Source organism: Saccopteryx leptura, chromosome 7, assembly GCF_036850995.1.
Source record: "Saccopteryx leptura isolate mSacLep1 chromosome 7, mSacLep1_pri_phased_curated, whole genome shotgun sequence".
NCBI lineage: Eukaryota > Metazoa > Chordata > Mammalia > Chiroptera > Emballonuridae > Saccopteryx > Saccopteryx leptura.
The window spans coordinates 57,934,423-57,953,113 of record NC_089509.1 but is presented as its reverse complement, the minus strand read 5'-3'; the positions used below and the strand labels follow the sequence as shown (position 1 = coordinate 57,953,113).

Here is an 18,691-nt window from a genome sequence, read left to right as displayed (position 1 = left end):
CTGAGTGCATGGGTTTGTGAGCCCGGAATTGGAGGGCGTAGGAAAAGGAGTAGGAGGAAGTGGCTTGTAAAGTCGGGGTACCTAAGGCATCTCTGTGTTGCGGTAGGTTAGGGCGTAATTAGGTGATTTGGGCTTTCACTGGGGTCTGAGGATTGGTTGTCTTTTGCGCTGCAGGTAGCCGGGTGTTGGGAGTATTTGGAAACGTAGCAGCTTTCATATTTTAGGTTGGGTGGAGAATGAGAGGGGCGCAGTGTGGATTGTTTTCCATGGGTAATAAAGGCTGCTAGGCCACGCGATTAATTTGGCTGTTTCAACTTTCCTGTTGATCTACTCTTGCTGGCCTCTTGATTTGAAGGTGGGTGGTTGCTAATTGTGTTGCTAGTGGATCTGGAATAAAGTAGTATTGATTCTCACTGCCTTCCCTTTACAATCCAAATGATACCTATCTTGCATCATATCTCTATCTGAGGCTCTTCACACTTTTCTTTCCACCCTGTAGTCCAGATCTCCAGTTTGACAGTTCCTATCAGTATTAGTGCTTTTGGTTTGTTTTAAACTAATTACCTTATAAGAGATAAGAGCATTGATTGTAAACATCTGTGAACTCTAGTCTGAAGAGGTTAATGTGCCTCTAGTGAAGCATTAACTGGCTTTTTTTTTTCTTACAGGTGCAGACAACCAAGCGAGGTGATCCTCATGAGTTAAGAAACATATTTCTACAGGTAAATTGGCTTGTGTAGTGTGCTTTTCCACTGGAGGGAAAGGAGGTGTGAGTCTGGTCCTTTTCAGGCCCTACCTTTCAGGAATGGTCTATTTTCATATATTCTTAAAAACATGGCTAGATAATATAGCTTATAATTCTTATTTCATTAAGGTTTGGATAAAAGTTTTCATTTGATAAAATGTTTTTCTCAAGTTATTGGGTTTTTTTGGCATGACTTAAGACATGTAGAAGAACACAAAAAAGAATTTCCACCTTCTCTTAAGCACCATTACCAAAATAAAAATTTAAAATATATTGACATCGTTGTATAATTATAGGTATGTGATTAAAATTCTTTCTTTTTTTGAAAATTGCATGTTGTAAAAGTTTTTCTACGTATAAGCAATTCTCTATGTAATTTTTTTTTACAGAGATAAAAATATTCTAGCTAGTCAATTTGTGTGTGTCTTTTCTCCCTTTTTAAGTATTATTATATCTGTATGCTTTGGAATTTTTGTTACAAAATATTACTGCCTTGAGGGTCTTGCCAGGATCTACCTTAACTTGTGATAAGTTTTTAGGATCAGTGACTTGGCTGTAAACTTAAAAAAAAAAAAGTTGGCTTAGTTTCTTGTTTTGCTTTCTTAGCTTTCAAAAGTTCCTCATGCAAGAAGTTGTACTTAAGAAGTAGATGTAAAGAGAGACAAGCTAAGGTGTTCCACTAAATATTGTGTTTTTCTTTGAAATTTTCTTTTGAGAACTTTCTATTCAGGGCCTGAGTTCTTATACAGTAATTTTGACCTTGGGCAGGTCTCTGTTGGGTATTAGTTTTCTCTGTAAAATGAGAGGTGATCTTCAAGGTTCCTTCCAACTCCAAAAGTCTATGATTCTATATTAGGAACAGGTTCTAACATATACTAATGAGCCTGGAATAGATGACATTTTTATCTGAGACATGGATTACTTAACCTACTTTTGGGGAGGAGGCTGCATAGATGACTTAGGGGAAGCATAATTTCCAGAAAAAATGAAATTGTACTAGAAATGCTCTAGTTAAGATTTGAAACCTTTATTCTTCACACAAGTTCTTGAAAATAGCCAAAAATATGTTAATATCCACACCATATGTTTATATTCAATTGTTTTGTGAGGAGTTCATGTGATATAATTAATTTTATTTTCTAAATTAACTAGGTATGGAAGAAGTCGAAATGTGTGATGTAGTGAAAAGAGCATTGACTTAAGTGTCAAGAACACTGGGTTCAATTTCCAGTCCTGCCTCTATCTGGTTGTACCTGAAGGCTTATACTCTGGCCTTCCTGGGCTTCATCTTCTCACGTGGGACTCAACAGGACTTAAGGGAATGGGAACAGGTCCCTCCAGTTTAAAAAAAAAAAAATCAGTGGTTCTGTATGGATTAGTTTTGGGGTGGGGGAGAGGAGGAATGGAGGTACAAAGAGAGAGCTAGGACTATGCCTAGCTTTTTGACAACAATTAGATCTTTTTTACATATTATTCTGATGGTGCTCTTAGTATTTTTATATTAAAAATTTGTGGAATTCATAACTGCACATCTAGCACTAACTTTTAGGCTTTGACCCAAGAGTTACTAAGAGGAGAGAGAACATAGAGAGTTACCTTTAGGAAGGCATAAAGCATCTAGAAAGATTTGATAGTTAATTGAATCCATTTGAGAACAGTTACCAAGTAACATAATGGATTTTTTAAAATTTCTGCCTTGAATACTTCAAATTATAAGTACTTGTTTATTTTATTGTATTTTATTTTATAAGACAGAGAGATAGACACATAGGAAGGGAGAGAGATGAGAAGAATCAACTTGTATTTGTGGCAGTTATGTTGTTCATTGATTGCTTCTCATAACGTGCCTTGAGAGGGGATGGGGCTCCAGCCAAGCAGGTGACCCCTTGCTCAAACCAGCAACCTTGGGCTTCAAGCTAGTGACCTTTGGGCTCAAGACAGTGACCATGGGGTCAGGTCTATGATCCCATGCTCAAGTCAGCGACTGTGCTCAAGTTGGTGAGCCTGCGCTCAAGCTGGATGAGTCCATGTTCAAGCCAGCAACCTCGGGGTTTCACACCTGGGTCCTCAACATTCCAGCTCAGTGCTCTATCATACCAGTAGTGGTCAGGCTAGAAAGTTTTATTTTAGGTGCATATGATTTGTTAATATTTTAGAGATAATAGGAGACTAAAAAATGGATTAACTACACATTTCTTTAGCATTTAACATGTTTACCCAACAAATATTTACCAAGGAGTATTTTCTGTGTGCCATGTGTACACTTAGTTTAGTACTAGACATCAAGTTGAGTAATCAAAGGGTAGGACTGAGCCAAGACTTGTATCCTCTTTGAGACCCATTCCACTTTAGTTTGGGGTTGAGGGAGTAAGAATAGTGAAGACAAATGCATAGCCTCTAGTAGAGCAATTACATTGGCTTGCCTAGGTTAGAGTGGCCATGCAATAGTAATGATAATGGTTAACATTTATAGATCATTCTACAGTGTGCTGGGCATTGGCCTGGTGCTTTAAGGGTATTATTAATTTTCATAACAGCCTTGGAGGTAAGGTTAGTGTCCTATTAAATATATGATGTTATGACTTGATTAATGTGACTTAGTTCATAAGTGGTAGAGGCTGGATTCAAATCAAACTACAGAATCCATACTCTTAACCCATACATTATATACCATCTGTGGGATCTTAAAACATGATAATTTTTGAAAGTTAGAGGTATGTGAGGGTCTAATGGCAGCTGTATTTGTTAAGATGTTAATGAATTTAGCAGTTTAGAACCTGAAGTTAAAAGAAGACTTCTCTGCATAAGTTGAGTTGAATAAACCCGGTATGAGATGCACAGACGGGGATTCTATAGTTTTCTTAACCACACCAATCAAGTGTTTTCACTAGTTCTTTCAATATAGGAATTGAAGATAAATAACCTTTATCTTTGGTTTATAAAGTATTTGGCATAAACTATAGTTCTCATTTTAAAAAAAGTGTTAGGTGTTAAGGGCAAATTGGCATCATAGTGAGTCCATCCTGCAGTCAGCTGGGATGGTTGAAAAATAACCAACAAGATGAGGAAATTCGTGTTAATAAATGCCATGTTATATTCTACCAACCAATACATTTCTAATTGCCTACTATGTGCCAGGCTAGGCATCATGCTAGGTTCCACCCTTATGGAGCTAAGATAGAGAATTTCAGTCCCATTCCAGGTAGGGTAGACAGACAATAACAAGCTCCCCCCCCACACACACCAACACCAACTACAGATTATGACAAGTCCAATAAGGAAATAAACAGAACGATGAAAAAGGTTGTCATTTTTTAGAGGGTGGTCAGTGAAGGCCCCTGAGGAGGTAATACTGGAGCTGAGAACACAAAGGGGGGTTGAGAGAATTCCAAACAGAGGGCTCGGGCTCACATGTGCAAAGGCCTTAGATGTGAATGGTTTGGTATGCTCAACAAACAGAAAGGAAGCCTGTGTGCCTGAAACATCAGTGAGTGAGAGAGGGTGAATGTCCGGTCAGAGACGAGACTGAAGGAGCCACATCAGGCAGGGTGGTGTAGGCCACAGAGAATTTGGACTTTTTTTTTTTTCTTCCAGAGACAGAGAGAGAGTCAGAGAGAGGGATAGACAGGGACAGACAGATAGGAACGGAGAGATGAGAAGCATCAATCATTAGTTTTTAGTTGCGCATTGCAACACCTTAGTTGTTCACTGATTGCTTTCTCATATGTGCCTTGACCGTGGGCCTTCAGCAGACTGAGTAACCCCTTGCTTGAGCCAGCGACCTTGGGTCCAAGCTGGTGAGCTTTTGCTCAAACCAGATGAGCCCACGCGCAAGCTGGTGACCTCGGGGTCTCGAACCTGGGTCCTCCGCATCCCAGTTCGATGCTCTGTCCACTGCGCCACCGCCTGGTCAGGCTGGATTTTTTTTTTTAAGGGCAATATGGAACCAGTAGATATTCAACCAGAAGGAAAATGATTCAATATATATTTATGTAAATCGTGTTTAAAAAGGTAAAATTAAAATTTTTAAAATTTTAAATTTTATTTGTTGATTTTAGTGAAAGAGGAAGAGGGTGGGGAAAAAGTGAGAGAGAGAGACAGGAACATTCGTGCCCTGACCTGGGATTGAACCAGCCACCTCTGTGCTTCCGGACAATGCTCTAACCAACTGAACTATCTGGCTAGGGTGAAATTAAATTTTCTTATACCTTTCTGTGCTTTGTCATGGATGATTGCTTTGAATTGATTCATTCTTCCCATTTAATTTCTTCCTGTCCATAGGGTTCTTAGAATATCTTGAGCTGGGCCTCAAGTGACTTTTCATCCAGGAGTAACAGTATAGCTGGAGCCCACATGGCCTTGGTAGTCTCATCTGGATTTGAATTCTTACTTTATCCCTTTTTGCTATGTGACCTTAGGTGTTTACATTACTTTTGGGGCCTATTACCTTACTTGTCTAAGAAGGCTAGCTAACCTAGCATCTCTACTTGAAGTAATGAGATAATAATGTATAAAATCATGCCTGACATAAGGAGAACCGAGTAAAGCTTAGTTCTTTGTTACTTCCTTTTCTTCTAAGATGAAATGAGGACTTTTGTTTCCTGAACAGGACTTGAGTCCCTTGTTTTTCCCAGGTAACTACTGGACCTATAAAGTAACTTAAAATATTAATATGTGTTTACGACTATAAACATTTAGTCAGTTAATTATGCATATTCTTGAGACATACATCTGAAGATACTCACAAATCCCCACATTCAGAAATGCAGTTATAAGAGGTAATGGCTTCTCTCAAGTCTGTGGGTTCTGAGATGGGGATAGCCATGGTCTAAGAGTAGAGACCTGAGACACTGTGGAAGACACGTGCAGTTTTCTCTTGAACCCTCAGTTGCTCAGTCTGGATCAGAGAAGGAAGAATAGTCTAAGCACAGGCTTTGAAACACCAAAGCACAGTCCTGAAAGAAAGACTTGTAATTCACTTTTTATGTGTAACTTTTGAAAAATCATCATCTCCCTGTTCTGTCCATCTCTGTTTTACTTTGTATGGCAGGTCCTCATCATTGTGCTCAACTCCATTTCATTATAATGTTGATGAGACGCTGTAGGATTTACTTTTTTTTATTTAGCCTATGGTGAGGTTGGTTTCTATATACAGCATTCTGCTGCAGTTCCAAGAACCTATTGATGATATTAAATGAGGGTTTACCATACTGCTGAAATTTTCTGAAGGTCATTCACTGAAGCCAATGCCATGGCCATTTGGGGGCTTCTAAAACTGTGATTAGTTGCTTACTGAATCACTGTTTGGTCTTAGGTACTGTTCTAAATGTTTTATACAAATCATATATAGTCCTCAGAGAAATATTATAAGGTAGGTACCATTAGTATTCTTTTTTATAGATGAAGAAACTGAGCCCCTGAAAGGTTTAAGTAACTTGCTCAGTTATACAGTAAATGCAGGAAACTTGCTTTATATATTTTAATGCAATTTGCTTTCTTTTAACATAACATTGTTAGTACATATAGAATCATCTTGTTATTTTCTGTAGCCTTTTAAAAAACTTTATTATTGACAATTTAAAACATACAGATTTAGAGAATAGCATTATGAATTGCCATATCCCCATGATCAGCTTAATCAAGTATCGTGGCTGATCTTGCTTCATCTCTATTCCAGCCGCATTGGGTTATTTAGAAGTAATTCCCAGCCAGTATATCACTGCATCCACAAATACTTCAGTATTTATTACTAAAAGATGATGACTGAAAAACTAACCAAACAAACCACACACAATACAATGATCACACCTAAAAATGTGCCTTAATAACATGGATTTCCATTCAGTGTTGAAATTTTCCTGATTGTTTCATATATTCTTAAAGTTTCTTTTATAAGGCCCCAGCTGGTTGGCTCAGTGGTAGAGCATTGGCCCAGTGTGTGGATGTTCTGGGTTTGATTTCTTGTCAGGGCACACAGGAGAAGCGATCATCTGCTTCTCTTCTCCTCCAACTTCTCCCTTCTCTCTCTCTCTCTCTCTCTCTCTCTCTCTCTCCCTCTCTCTCCCCCTCTCTTCCCTTCTCTTCCCCTCCTGCAGCCATGGCTCGCCCCAGGCACCGAGGATGGCTTCGTGAAGGCTCCCTAGGCACTATAAATAGCTCAGTTGTAAGCAAAGCCCAGATGGGCAGAGCATCAGCTTTAGGTGGGGATCCTGGTGGATCCTGGTCAGAGCACATGCAGGAATCTATCTCCCTTCCTCTCACTTAAAAAATAATTAGGGTCAGAGCCAGGTTCATACACTGTATTTGGTTGATTTGTCTCTTGAATCTCTTAATATTTTCTACTCCCTGCAAGGATAAAGATCCTTCTTTCTCTGTGCTATAAATCTTGTTATTTAATCAAGACCTACCAACATTAAAGCGTTCTATCTCCCTAGGAGCTGTTACCTTGATTGTCAAAGACATGATTTGCCTAGGCTTATAAATATATATGTTCCTTGTATGTTCCCATGGTTACTTATACCAAGAGATTGAAATATTTATTTTAAGAACAATGCAAATTAATTATTCACCGTAATCTGCCCTGAGAAACATTCTAGTTCTAGTTATTGAGTTCTCTGGGGTCCTTATTTTATTTCCATGGTTTTTGGCCATTTTAAGGGGAAAATTGTTTTGGTAGACTAGTTTATTATGGGAGCTTTAGTTGATTTCAGTGATTAACAAGGATCTTGTACCTCACTACTGTGTTAGGAATTGCATTGTTTAGTAGCGGGCAGTAGGACTGACTATAACAAACAGTAAAAATACATATATTAAAGCAAAAAGAAAAATAAGCCCATATTATTTCATGGGAGCAAGCTGAATTAGAAAGGCAGATATCTGAAGCGTTTTCTTTGCAAAATCAAATGGAAGGTTTTGTTTCTAGTGTATGTGAAATATACAACTGAAAGTGCCAATTAAAATTAAGATTTATAAAACTGCCTTTCCCCAATGTATATATAATTGATTTTGATAAATGTCAAAGATTTTGCCTCAGTTATTAAAATCTCCATTTAAAAAAAATTAATGTGGCTCAATAAAGTTGTTAAAATTAATGTAGCCAAATTGTATTTAAAATTATTTTTCTTGTTAAAATATTGTTTATTATAGAAAGTGAATTCCACATTGTACTATTTATTTTTCTTTTTTTCTTATTTATTTTATTTTTTGTATTTTTCCGAAGTTAGAAGTGGGGGAGGCAGTCAGACAGATTCCTGCATGCGCCTGACTGGGATCCACCGGGCATGCCCACCAGGGGGCAATGCTCTGCCCATCTGGGGCGTCGCTCCGTTGTGGCTGGAGCCATTCTAGCGCCTGAGGCGGAGGCCATGGAGCCATCCTCACCGCCAGGGCCAACTTTGCTCTAATGGAACCCTGGTTGCAGGAGGGGAAGAGAGAGAAAGGAGAGGGGGAAGGGTGGAGAAGCCAGATGGGCACTTCTCCTGTGTGCCCTGGCCGGGAATTGAACCCAGGAGATTCACACGCCGGGTGGGCGCTCTACCGCTGAGCCAGTTGGCCAGGGCCAGTACTTTTCCTTTTTTTTTTTTTTTTTAAGTGAGAGGAGGGAGAGATAGAAACAGACTCCCACATGCGCCCTGACCAGGATTCACACGGCAACTCCCATCTGGGGCTGATGCTCTACCTATCTGGGGCCATGCTTCTAAGAGAGTTATTTTTAGCTCCTGGTGAGGAGGCTCCAGGGAGCCATCCTCAGCTGATGTGCTCAGATCAATTGAGCCACGGCTGCAGGAATTAGAGAGAGAAGAAATAGGGTGAGTGTGGAGAAGCAGGTAGTCGTCTCTCCTCTGTGCCTTGACTGGGAATCAAAGCCAGGACTTCCACACACTGGGTTGATGCTCTACTGCTGAGCCAATCATCCAGGGCCTCATTGTACTATTTATTATAACAGGTTTTGTGTGTCAGATTTGTTGTGATCTTTGCTCATTATGCAGAGTGGTTTTGTAGTGAAAGGACATGCATTCCTGAATAAATTTGGGCCCCATTAGGAATAAGAGCAGTGATAGGGAAGAACTGCAAAAAGACTAGCTTCATATGCTCAGCTCTTGCCTTGGTACATGTCTTTTTCTTCAGTTGTTTATATAATTCATTTTTCTATATGGGAAGTGCTCTGCTTGATATTTGAAGTTACTGAACTTTGTGACATTGTCATTTGAGTTACTGTAGTTGAAGGTATGTTAGGATCTGAAAATGACAGTCATCTCTGTTGAAACAGTCATAAAGGAACAGTTAAGCCAAATGTTGGATAAACAGAGGAAGCTGCCTAAACCAGTCGTGACCGATCGGGTAAAACCAAGAATTGTGCAAGGAAACCTTGGTTTGAAGAAAAATGAAGAATTAGAACAATATCTCCTTCATGTTTGAGCAAGAGCAGAAAAAGTCAATAAAGCAAGGGGAAAATGGGTTCTATGCTTTTCTATGTTTCTAAGCGTTTTAGAATAACTATTTCAATCTGTATATATGCTTTATAACAAGTGTTTTGGTGTTCAAGATCTCTTCCCCTCCCAACAAGACAGCTGATTTCTATTAAAGAAGCTCAGAGTTTTTTGCTCAAGAAATCTTAAGTAGTTAATGGCATATGGGATTAGAACCTGTCTTCTGACTCTGGTTCAGGTGTCCATCATGCCATTGTCTCTGAGCTGTTTGAGGACAGGAACGATGTTTTACAGACCTTTGCAGCCCTAGTATCAGGCATAGTGCCTAGCACATAGTTGATGCTTCATAAATGCTTTTAACTGAATGCAAAATAACCTGAAATATTTGATTTTAGTAGATTTTTAGCTTATAAAGTAGAACTTCTAGATATATTACTTTGGTTTTGGTGTACATAAAAAGGAAATATTTTATTTTTTTCCTTCTTTTTCCAAGTGAGAGGAGGGGAGATAGACCTCCCTACATGTGCCCCGACTAGGATCCAGCCAGCAACCCCCATCTGGAGCCAATGCTCTGCCCCTGCTCCCAAGAGAGCTATTTTTAGCACCTGAGGTAGAGGCTCCATGGAGCCATCCACAGTGCTCAAACTAGTTGAGCCATGGCTGCAGGAGAGGAAGAGAAAGAGGGAAAGAGATAAGGAGGAGGGGAAGGGGTAGAGAAGCAGATGGTTGCATCTCCTGTGTGCCCTGACAGGGAATGAACCCAGGACATCCACATGCCTGGGACAATGGTCTACAACTGAGCCAACTGGCCAGGGCCAAATATTTGATCTTGATAACGCTGAATAATTTTTAAAAAGTAACCAGCTTTCTCATCACAGCCAATTAGAATTTTCTTATAATCTCTGAAAAATCTTTTAGAAATATAAAACATCAAAGGATGTTTTTTTTTGTTGTTGTTTTTTTCTGAAGCTGGAAACGGGAGGCAGTCAGACAGACTCCCACATGCGCCCGACCGGGATCCACCCGGCATGCCCACCAGGGGGTGATGCTCTGTTGCAACCAGAGCCATTCTAGCACCTGAGGCAGAGGCCACAGAGCCATCCTCAGCGCACAGGCCAACTTTGCTTCAATGGAGCCTTGGCTGCGGGAGGGAGAGAGGAAGGAGAGGGGGAGGGGTGGAGAAGCAGATGGGCGCTTCTCCTGTGCGCCCTGGCCGGGAATCGAACCTGGGACTCCTGCATGCCAGGCCGACGCTCTACCACTGAGCCAACTGGCCAGGGCCAAAGGATGTTTTTTAATTTAAACCATTTAAACAGGTAGTTTGTATCATTAGACTATGGATTTTTTACTCATTCATGACATTGAATTTTTTTTTTTTTTTTTACAGGGACAGAGAGATAGATAGGGACAGACAGACAGGAACGGAGAGAGATGAGAAGCATCAATCATCAGTTTTTCGTTGCGACACCATAGTTGTTCATTGATTGCTTTCTCATATGTGCCATGACCGTGGGCCTTCAGCAGACTGAGCAACCCCCTGCTCGAGCCAGTGACCTTGGGTCCACTCTAGTGAGCTTTTTGCCCAAGCCAGATGAGCCCACGCTCAAGCTGGCAACCCCAGGGTCTCGAACCTGGGTCCTTTCGCATCTCAGTCCGACGCTCTATCCACTGTGCCACCGCCTGGTCAGGCCATGACATTGAATTTTAAGTTAACCTTTTTTTTTTCTTACTTAGTGGAAATTTAGGTTTGTGTCTAAATTCTTTGTAAAGTTTGTTTTATAGTTAACTTGTGATGTAGATAGTATACATTCTAAAGGTCACTTAAGGTTAAATGTGGTAAAAGACAAAGGAGTTACTATATCCAGTTTACCCCAGGCAAGTTAGGCCTTGATCTGTTGATCTGTTACCTTAATAGGCAAAACATTTCTAGATAACATGAGGTAGTTAAGTGTGAATATGAAACCCTGCCATTTTTTATAAGCACTAATTTAAATTAAATGTATAAAGATTTTAATCTGTAAAATCCATTTTATTTCTCAAGCTTCAGAATGTCAAGGCTTACATGTAAATTTTTTTTATGGAAATGTCAAAGCTATATATAATTGTACATTCAAATACTTGACTTGGATTTGGATAAAGTTTAAGTAAGAAAATAGAATCCCCCCCCTTTTTTTTTAAGAAGAGGGAGAGAGAACAAGAAAGAGAGAGGAAGAGCTAGAAGCATCAACTCATAGTTGTGGCACTTCAGTTGTTCATTGATTGCTTTTCATATGTGCCTTGACCGGTGGCTCTAGCTGAGCCAGTGACCCCCTTGCTCAAACCAGCGACCTTTGGGCTCAAGTCAGTGACCATGGGATCATGTTGGTAAACTCAGGCTGGTGACCCACTCTCAAGCTGGTGAGACTGCTCTCAAGCCGGATGAGCCCGTGCTCTAACGATACCTTGGGGTTTTGAACCTAGGACCATAGTGTCCCAAGTTGCTGCTCTATCCACTGTGCTACCACCAGTCAAGAAAATTTATTTTTTTAATTTAAAACTCTTTTTAAAAAATTATTTTATTTTTTTACAGAGACAGAGAGTGAATCAGAGTGAGGGATAGACAGGGACAGACAGACAGGAACGGAGAGATGAGAAGCATCAATCATTAGTTTTTCGTTGCGCATTGCGACACCTTAGTTGTTCATTGATTGCTTTCTCACATGTGCCTTGACCGCAGGCCTTCAGCAGACCGAGTAACCCCTTGCTTGAGACAGCAACCTTGGGTCCAAGCTGGTGAATTTTTGCTCAAACCAGATGAGCCCACGCACAAGCTGGCGACCTCGAACCTGGGTCTTCCGCATCCCAGTCTGACGCTCTATCCACTGTGCTGCCGCCTGGTCAGGCAGAAATTTTTTTTTTTTTAAGATACTGCTAGCCCTTCTTGTCTATGTCTTTCATGTGTCCTTGACTTTTTGCCCAAGAGGGATTTACAAGTGTTTAAGAGACATCTTTGAAACTGCAGGTGATTAACTTTAAAGTTATTTGGAGTATTATCATTTTTGATTAAAGTTATTTTAGTTCATCCTTTGAAATGATAGGAACAAAATGGCAATGATACTATGAAACTAAGTTGTTTGATATATTAAATTTTTAGCATTGGGAAACTCAAAACCTTCTTTTAAATAGATTTTTATTGTTTTTAGTGTGAACACTCAAGTCATTTTGATTAGCGGAAAGTCTCAATAAGGCCATTGAACATTTTCCTACTTCTAGCTTTATGTGTTAACTCTTGGCTATGTTTACTTTTTAAAAATCTGTGTAAAACATTAGCCAGTTGATTAAAATAATAAGCATTGAAAGGAATGAAGTTGTTTAGAATTAATGGATCATTCTTATTTTAAAAGTATTAAATACTTTGGGTTTAAATATATTACCTATTTTATAGGACGTGCTTTTTTTTTGTTAAGATATACCTAAAATGTTTTAGCATCTTGACTGTGAATAGATCCTGGTTTCATTTTTAAATTCCCTCTTCTGTCTGTTCAGGCAACAGGCTCACTGACATTGCCACGTAATTGTCTCTAATTTAATGAGTTAATTAGTTAACTGTCTTCTGCAAAAGTCAAGTAGTGACTCCTTGCGGGAGAGACTTGTTTTTTTCTTTGAGCCTATGCACTTTATCTTTTGGTGAAAATCAAGTTAAAATAGACTAGAAGAGTTGGGGAAAACACTAGCGAATTACCTCAGGGCAAGAGATTCTCTGGCATCATTTATAACTCCAGATACTGGCAGAGCCTGTTCCGGTAAGTGTCAACAAAAGCGTCTGTTTTCTTTGTTTGGCTGCTGTGTTCTTTGTAGTTTATGCTAAGACTGCTCTATTTCTTGATAGTTTTAAAGTCAAGAATATTATGAAATCCTGGTGATTCAGTAAGTGCAGCGTACTTTTAGTGTATGTGAGTTTGTGTTCATGTATGTGTTCTGTGTGTGTGTAGTAGTGGTAATCCTGACAATCATACTCAGGTATTAGATAGTAGACATTTTTGTGCCATGCCCCCCAAAAGGATAGTTAGATGCTAAATTTTGTTAATACTAATGCAAATGTTTTCATATATCCTCTCCTTTGGAAATTTACATACCAAGTATATGGCGACGAAAAATGATTTTTGACTTTAGATGATGGGCACACAATGCAATCAACAGTTCAAATGCTATCGAGCTGTTCACCTGAAACCTGTGTACTCTCATTGAGCAATGTCACCCCATTAAATTAAAATTTTAAAATAAATTTATAAATTTAATTTAAGGAAGAAAGCAACATTCAAATAATTGTGAAGAGAACAAAGAACAGAGACAAAGAACAGAGATCACCATAACCCATCTCTTGTATTTTACTTTGTATTTTGCATTTAGTTTACTTAAAAATTTTTTTTATGGGAATCATGCCCAAGATTCTTTGTCAAAGGATGTGAACATTTTTATGACTCTTTATACATGATATGTATGTAGATTTGTGTGTATATACATATACAGTATTGCTAAATCACTTTTCAAAAGGACTGAATTGGAATAAAAAACACGATGTACAGAACAGTGTAAATAATCTATTGTTCGTGTAAGAAAGAGAAATGGATAAGAATATTTCTACACACATATTTGTGTATATTAACATATCATGTATATATAATTTACTTGTTCATGTGTAAAACATCTTTGGAAGGATATGCAAGAAATTGACTGCCACTGTAGTAGGAAATTGAGTGACTTGGTGTCAAGGTAGAAGGAAGACTTTTCACTGTATCATCTTCTTTTGTACCTTTTGAATTTTAAATGGTATGAATGTACACATCAAAATCATATCCATTAGCAACAGATAAATGTAGCCATTGGTTTTTTTGTTTGTTTGTTTGTTTGTTTGTTTGTTTAATTTGCACCTCCCACTGCTTTGGTTCAGCCTCAGCCTCTCTGCCCTGGATCTTTGCAATAGCCACTACTTGGTTCCCTGCCCCTAATCAGTTTCTTTCTTCTCCAGTCCATCTTTCACATTGCTACCTGGGAGAACCAAGGTTAGATAGTCTCTCTCCTCCCCTAAAATTTTTAGTGATACCCCACGGCACATGGAAGAAAGCTCAGAGTGATTCAGTTTAGTATTCAGTCTTGCAACATCTGGTCTAAAACTGCCTTGTCAGCTTCACCTTCTATGTATCTTTGTATATTTACCCTATCTTTGTTATGATTGCTCTCTCCAACTACTTTCCCCTCTCCAAAGAAAAAAACTATTTATATATTTGTTCACATTGTTTTTTTTTTTTTTTTTTTTACAGAGGCAGAGATAGACAGGGACAGACAGACAGGAACGGAGAGAGATGAGAAGCATCAATCATCAGTTTCTCGTTGCGCGTTGCGACTTCTTAGTTGTTCATTGATTGCTTTCTCACATGTGCCTTGACCGCGGGCCTTCAGCAGACCGAGTAACCCCCTGCTGGAGCCAGCGACCTTGGGTCTAAGCTGGTGAGCTCTTTGCTCAAGCCAGATGAGCCCGCGCTCAAGCTGGCGACCTCGGGGTCTCGAACCTGGGTCCTTCCGCATCCCAATCCGATGCTCTATCCACTGCGCCACCACCTGGTCAGGCTGTTTTGTTTTGTTTTTGAGAGAGAGACAGACATAGACAGGAAGGGAGAGAGATGAGAAGCATCAACTCATAGTTGCGGCACCTTAGTTTTTCATTGATTGCTTCTCATACATGCCTTGACTGGTGGCCCTAGCTGAGCCAGTGGCCCCTTGCTCAAGCTAGCAGCCTTTGGGCTCAAGCCAGCAAGCATGGGGACATGTCTGTGGTCCGACACTCAAGTCAGTGACCCTGCACTCAAGCAACCAGCGCTCAAACCAGTGATCTGGGGTTTTGAACCTGGGTCCTTAGCTTCCCAGGCCAACATTCTATCCACTGCGCCACTGCCTGGTCAGGCTTGTTCACATTGATTTTTATTTTTTTAGCCTGAAATATACTTTCCATTTGCAGTTGAAATTTTATTTTATTTTAAAGGCCTGTTGCGAACATTATTTTGTCCTTCCTCCTCCCAACCCCACCTACTAATTAATCCTTAGCATGAACCATTCCTTTTCGGTTCCCATAGTTCGTTTTCATACTGTGGTTTGGCACTCCAATTCTAGTTAGTGGTTGACTTGTCAATCTCTCTAAATTCTACTTTTAGACTTCCTTGTGTTGCTCCCTCGTTCCAATTGCAGTAGTCTCCCTGACATTATACCTTTCCTCACTCCTAACTAAATTCTGTCCTAAGTTCTGGTGGTTTTGTGATCTTGGTAAAACTTACCAGATTATGTCATACACTGAAGAATGAGAGGAACAGTTGACATGAATTGGTAAAATCCATTCATTATTAGTATCAATATTATGCAGTTTTATTTTTTTTATCCTATGTTTGCATACCTGTTGTTTTGAAACATCAAAAATTGTTTAGTCTTCATTTTATAGATGTGTGATATATTTATGGGCCTGGGAAGACAATGGAGTTTTCGGAGGACTCAGTGAATTAGTAGTAGGACCAGGATTTAAACACATGACTCTTTCAGAAATGACTCTTATAGCATGTAGAGAGAACATGACTTTATTTTGTTAGGTGCTGTTGGTAGCATCAGCTAGTAAAAATATGTCCACTTTGGGCTACTTCTTACGTAGGTTGATGTAGAATTTGCTGTGATAGCCTCTGTGGTGTATTTTAGATTACAACAAAGGAAACGGTTTTGATTTTGAAAGAGCTGTGGTTTCGTTTGGTCAGATCACAAATGAAAACATTTAAAATACTTAACTAGCCTGACCTGTGGTGGCGCAGTGGATAAAGCATGGACCTGGAAATGCTGAGGTCGCCGGTTCGAAACCCTGGGCTTGCCTGGTCAAGGCATATGTGGGAGTTGATGCTTCCAGCTCTTCTCCCCTTCTCTCTCTCTGTCTCTCCTCTCTCTCTCTCTCTCTGTCTCTCCCTCTCCTCTCTAAAATGAATAAATAAAAAATTAAAAAAAAAAAAACTTAACCAAAAGCAAACAAACAGTCCTTTGCTCTGATCCTGCTCATCCTGTCTTCTTTTGTCAGAAGCAACTTAGTTATTTATTTTTATATTTTTCCTTATATTTCTATACTGCTGTTTCCAGACATTAACTTTTTATTACAGTACTTGAGGACTTCCTTGTACTAATTCCTCCCTCATTCTTTTTCCTCCATTCCCCTAAGTAAATTTGTAATGATTATTAATATTTGGTGTCTACATTATTATTAATGTTTTAATTGTGATATATTATAATATTTCCTATATTTTACAACAAAAATACTTTTTTTTTTTTTACAGGGACAGAGAGAGAGTCAGAGAGAGGGATAGATAGGGACAGACAGACAGGAATGGAGAGAGATGAGAAGCATCAATCATCAGTTTTTCTTTGCGACACCTTAGTCGTTCATTGATTGCTCTCTCATATGTGTCTTGACCGCGGGCCTTCAGCAGACCGAGTAACCCCTTGCTCGAGCCAGCGACCTTGGGTCCAAGCTGGTGAGCTTTTTTCTTTTTTGCTCAAGCCAGATGAGCCTGCGCTCAAGCTGGCGACCTCGGGGTCTCAAACCTGGGTCCTCCACATCCCCGTCTGATGCTTTATCCATTGAGCCACCGCCTGGTCAGGCAAATACTTTTTCATAAAGTAAAAAAATTACCTAACTTTTCACTTACTTAGTAATTTGTGTACCTGTTGCTAATTCATTAATTTAACAAATATTTGCTTAATGCCTACTATGTGCCAGGCATTATTCTTGGTGCTCGGGATACATCAGTGAACAAACTAGAGAAAGATTTTTTTTCCTTTGTGACACAGTCTAGTTGGGAGATAGACAGTAAATATAATAAGTAAAATATAAAGTATGTTAGAAGGTGATAGAGGCCAAGTGGAAAACAGCTACTTATAGAAGGGGGATTGGGAATACAGATATAGGCATGGGTTGTAAGACTAAATAGTGTGATAAGAGTGGGTCTCATTGAGAAGGTAACATCTGAGCAGAGTTCAGTTCCCCAGTGTTATTTTCCACATAGCTGAGTACATGCCTCAGGTAACCTGACCTTTCATTTTCCCTGGTGGTTTTCCTCCTTCGAGCCCTCTCTCGGCTCCAGCCAGGACGAGGTACTCGCGAGGTCTGCAGCAAGATTGTTGTCCTGGGTTTTTCCTTGGCTATTTTCCAGAGTTGGATTATCTGTTTCCTAATTCCCACATCTTCCTCTTACTTGATTCATTTTCTGTTTTTGATGGAACAAATTCTATAGCTTCCTGAGAAAAGGTATATGTGAAGGGAGGAAAAAAGGTGTTGAGAACATGGATACCTTCAAGTGCTTTCAACCTACCCTTAGAGTTGACTAAGAGTTTGGCTCAGTTTAGAATTCTAGGTTGGCAATAATTTCTCTTAGAATTTTCAAGACCTTACTGCATTGTCTTCAAGATTCCAGTGTTTCTATTGAGGAGCACGTTGCCCATGATTCATAATTCTTCATATGTGACCCTTTTATTTTCCCTTGAAACACTTTTAGGATTATCTCTTTGTTTTGAAATTCTGTAATTTTGTGATGATAAACCAAGTTCTGGTGTGGGTATTTTTTTTTAATTGTGTTTGGCACTTGGTGGGCCCTTGTGTTCTTCAATTCTGGGAAGTTTTCTGATGTTGCTACTTTATAGTTGAGTGAAGTAGCTACACTGATCAGCTGCAGCCCAAAGGAGGGTTTTGGTCTTTCATGTTTGGTCACATCATAGTACGTAAAGTCTTTAAAATAATGAGGCATTTATTTGATAGGTATAATTGTTTTATTTCTAAAAATGATCAACATAAAAGGTAGAATATTGACCCTGGCTGGTTAGCTCAGTTGGTTAAGAACGTCATCTTGAAACGATAGGGTTGTAGGTTTGATCCTCGGTCGGGCACACATGGGAAGCAACCAGTGAATGCACAACTAAGTGGAACAACAGATGTATGCTTTCCTTCCCCTTTCCCTTTCTCTCTCCCTTCTCACCCCCCCCCCCCCATTTGCTTTCTCTGTCTCTAAAATTCAATTCATTAAAAAAAAAATTCAGCCCTGGCCAGACAGCTCGGTTGGTTGGAGCATAGTCCTGAAGCACAGAGGTTGCCAGTTTGATCCCCAGTCAGGACACATATAGGAACAGCTCTCTGTTCCTGTCTCTATGTCTCTCTCTCCCTACCCTTCTCTTAAAAAATAAAATATAACTAAATGAATAAAAGGTAGAATATTTTTATTGTTTTGGAGCTACTGGAACTTGGAACAAATTCTTATTATGAAAGATCTTGTTCATTATGCTTTTCTCATTCATTTCACTCTGAGGTTTGGCGGGGCACCCTACCCTAGTCAGGAAGCCTCTGGGAGTCTACAGATACTTTCTCACTCTCAGGTCTTGGGCACCTTTACTGCCCTTTCACCTTTCTTCATCTTTCTAATATCTCTTCTCTTACATATATATGCATATTTAAATTGAGATAAAA

The 18,691-nt window shown here is 39.5% G+C and overlaps 1 protein-coding gene across 3 annotated transcripts in view; it reads left to right on the top strand.

Annotated features, from left to right (window-relative positions):
* Positions 1-18,691, top strand: part of SLC25A12 (solute carrier family 25 member 12) — a 209,209-nt gene that overhangs the window by 112,775 nt on the left and 77,743 nt on the right. For 2 of the 3 annotated variants that reach the window (XM_066346580.1, XM_066346581.1), the window contains exon 2: positions 669-722. In XM_066346580.1, the coding sequence (XP_066202677.1) occupies positions 669-722 (54 nt within the window). Of the gene's footprint in view, positions 1-5; positions 356-668; positions 723-18,691 lie in introns of those variants that run through there. The other variant, XM_066346582.1, reaches the window with a different exon arrangement.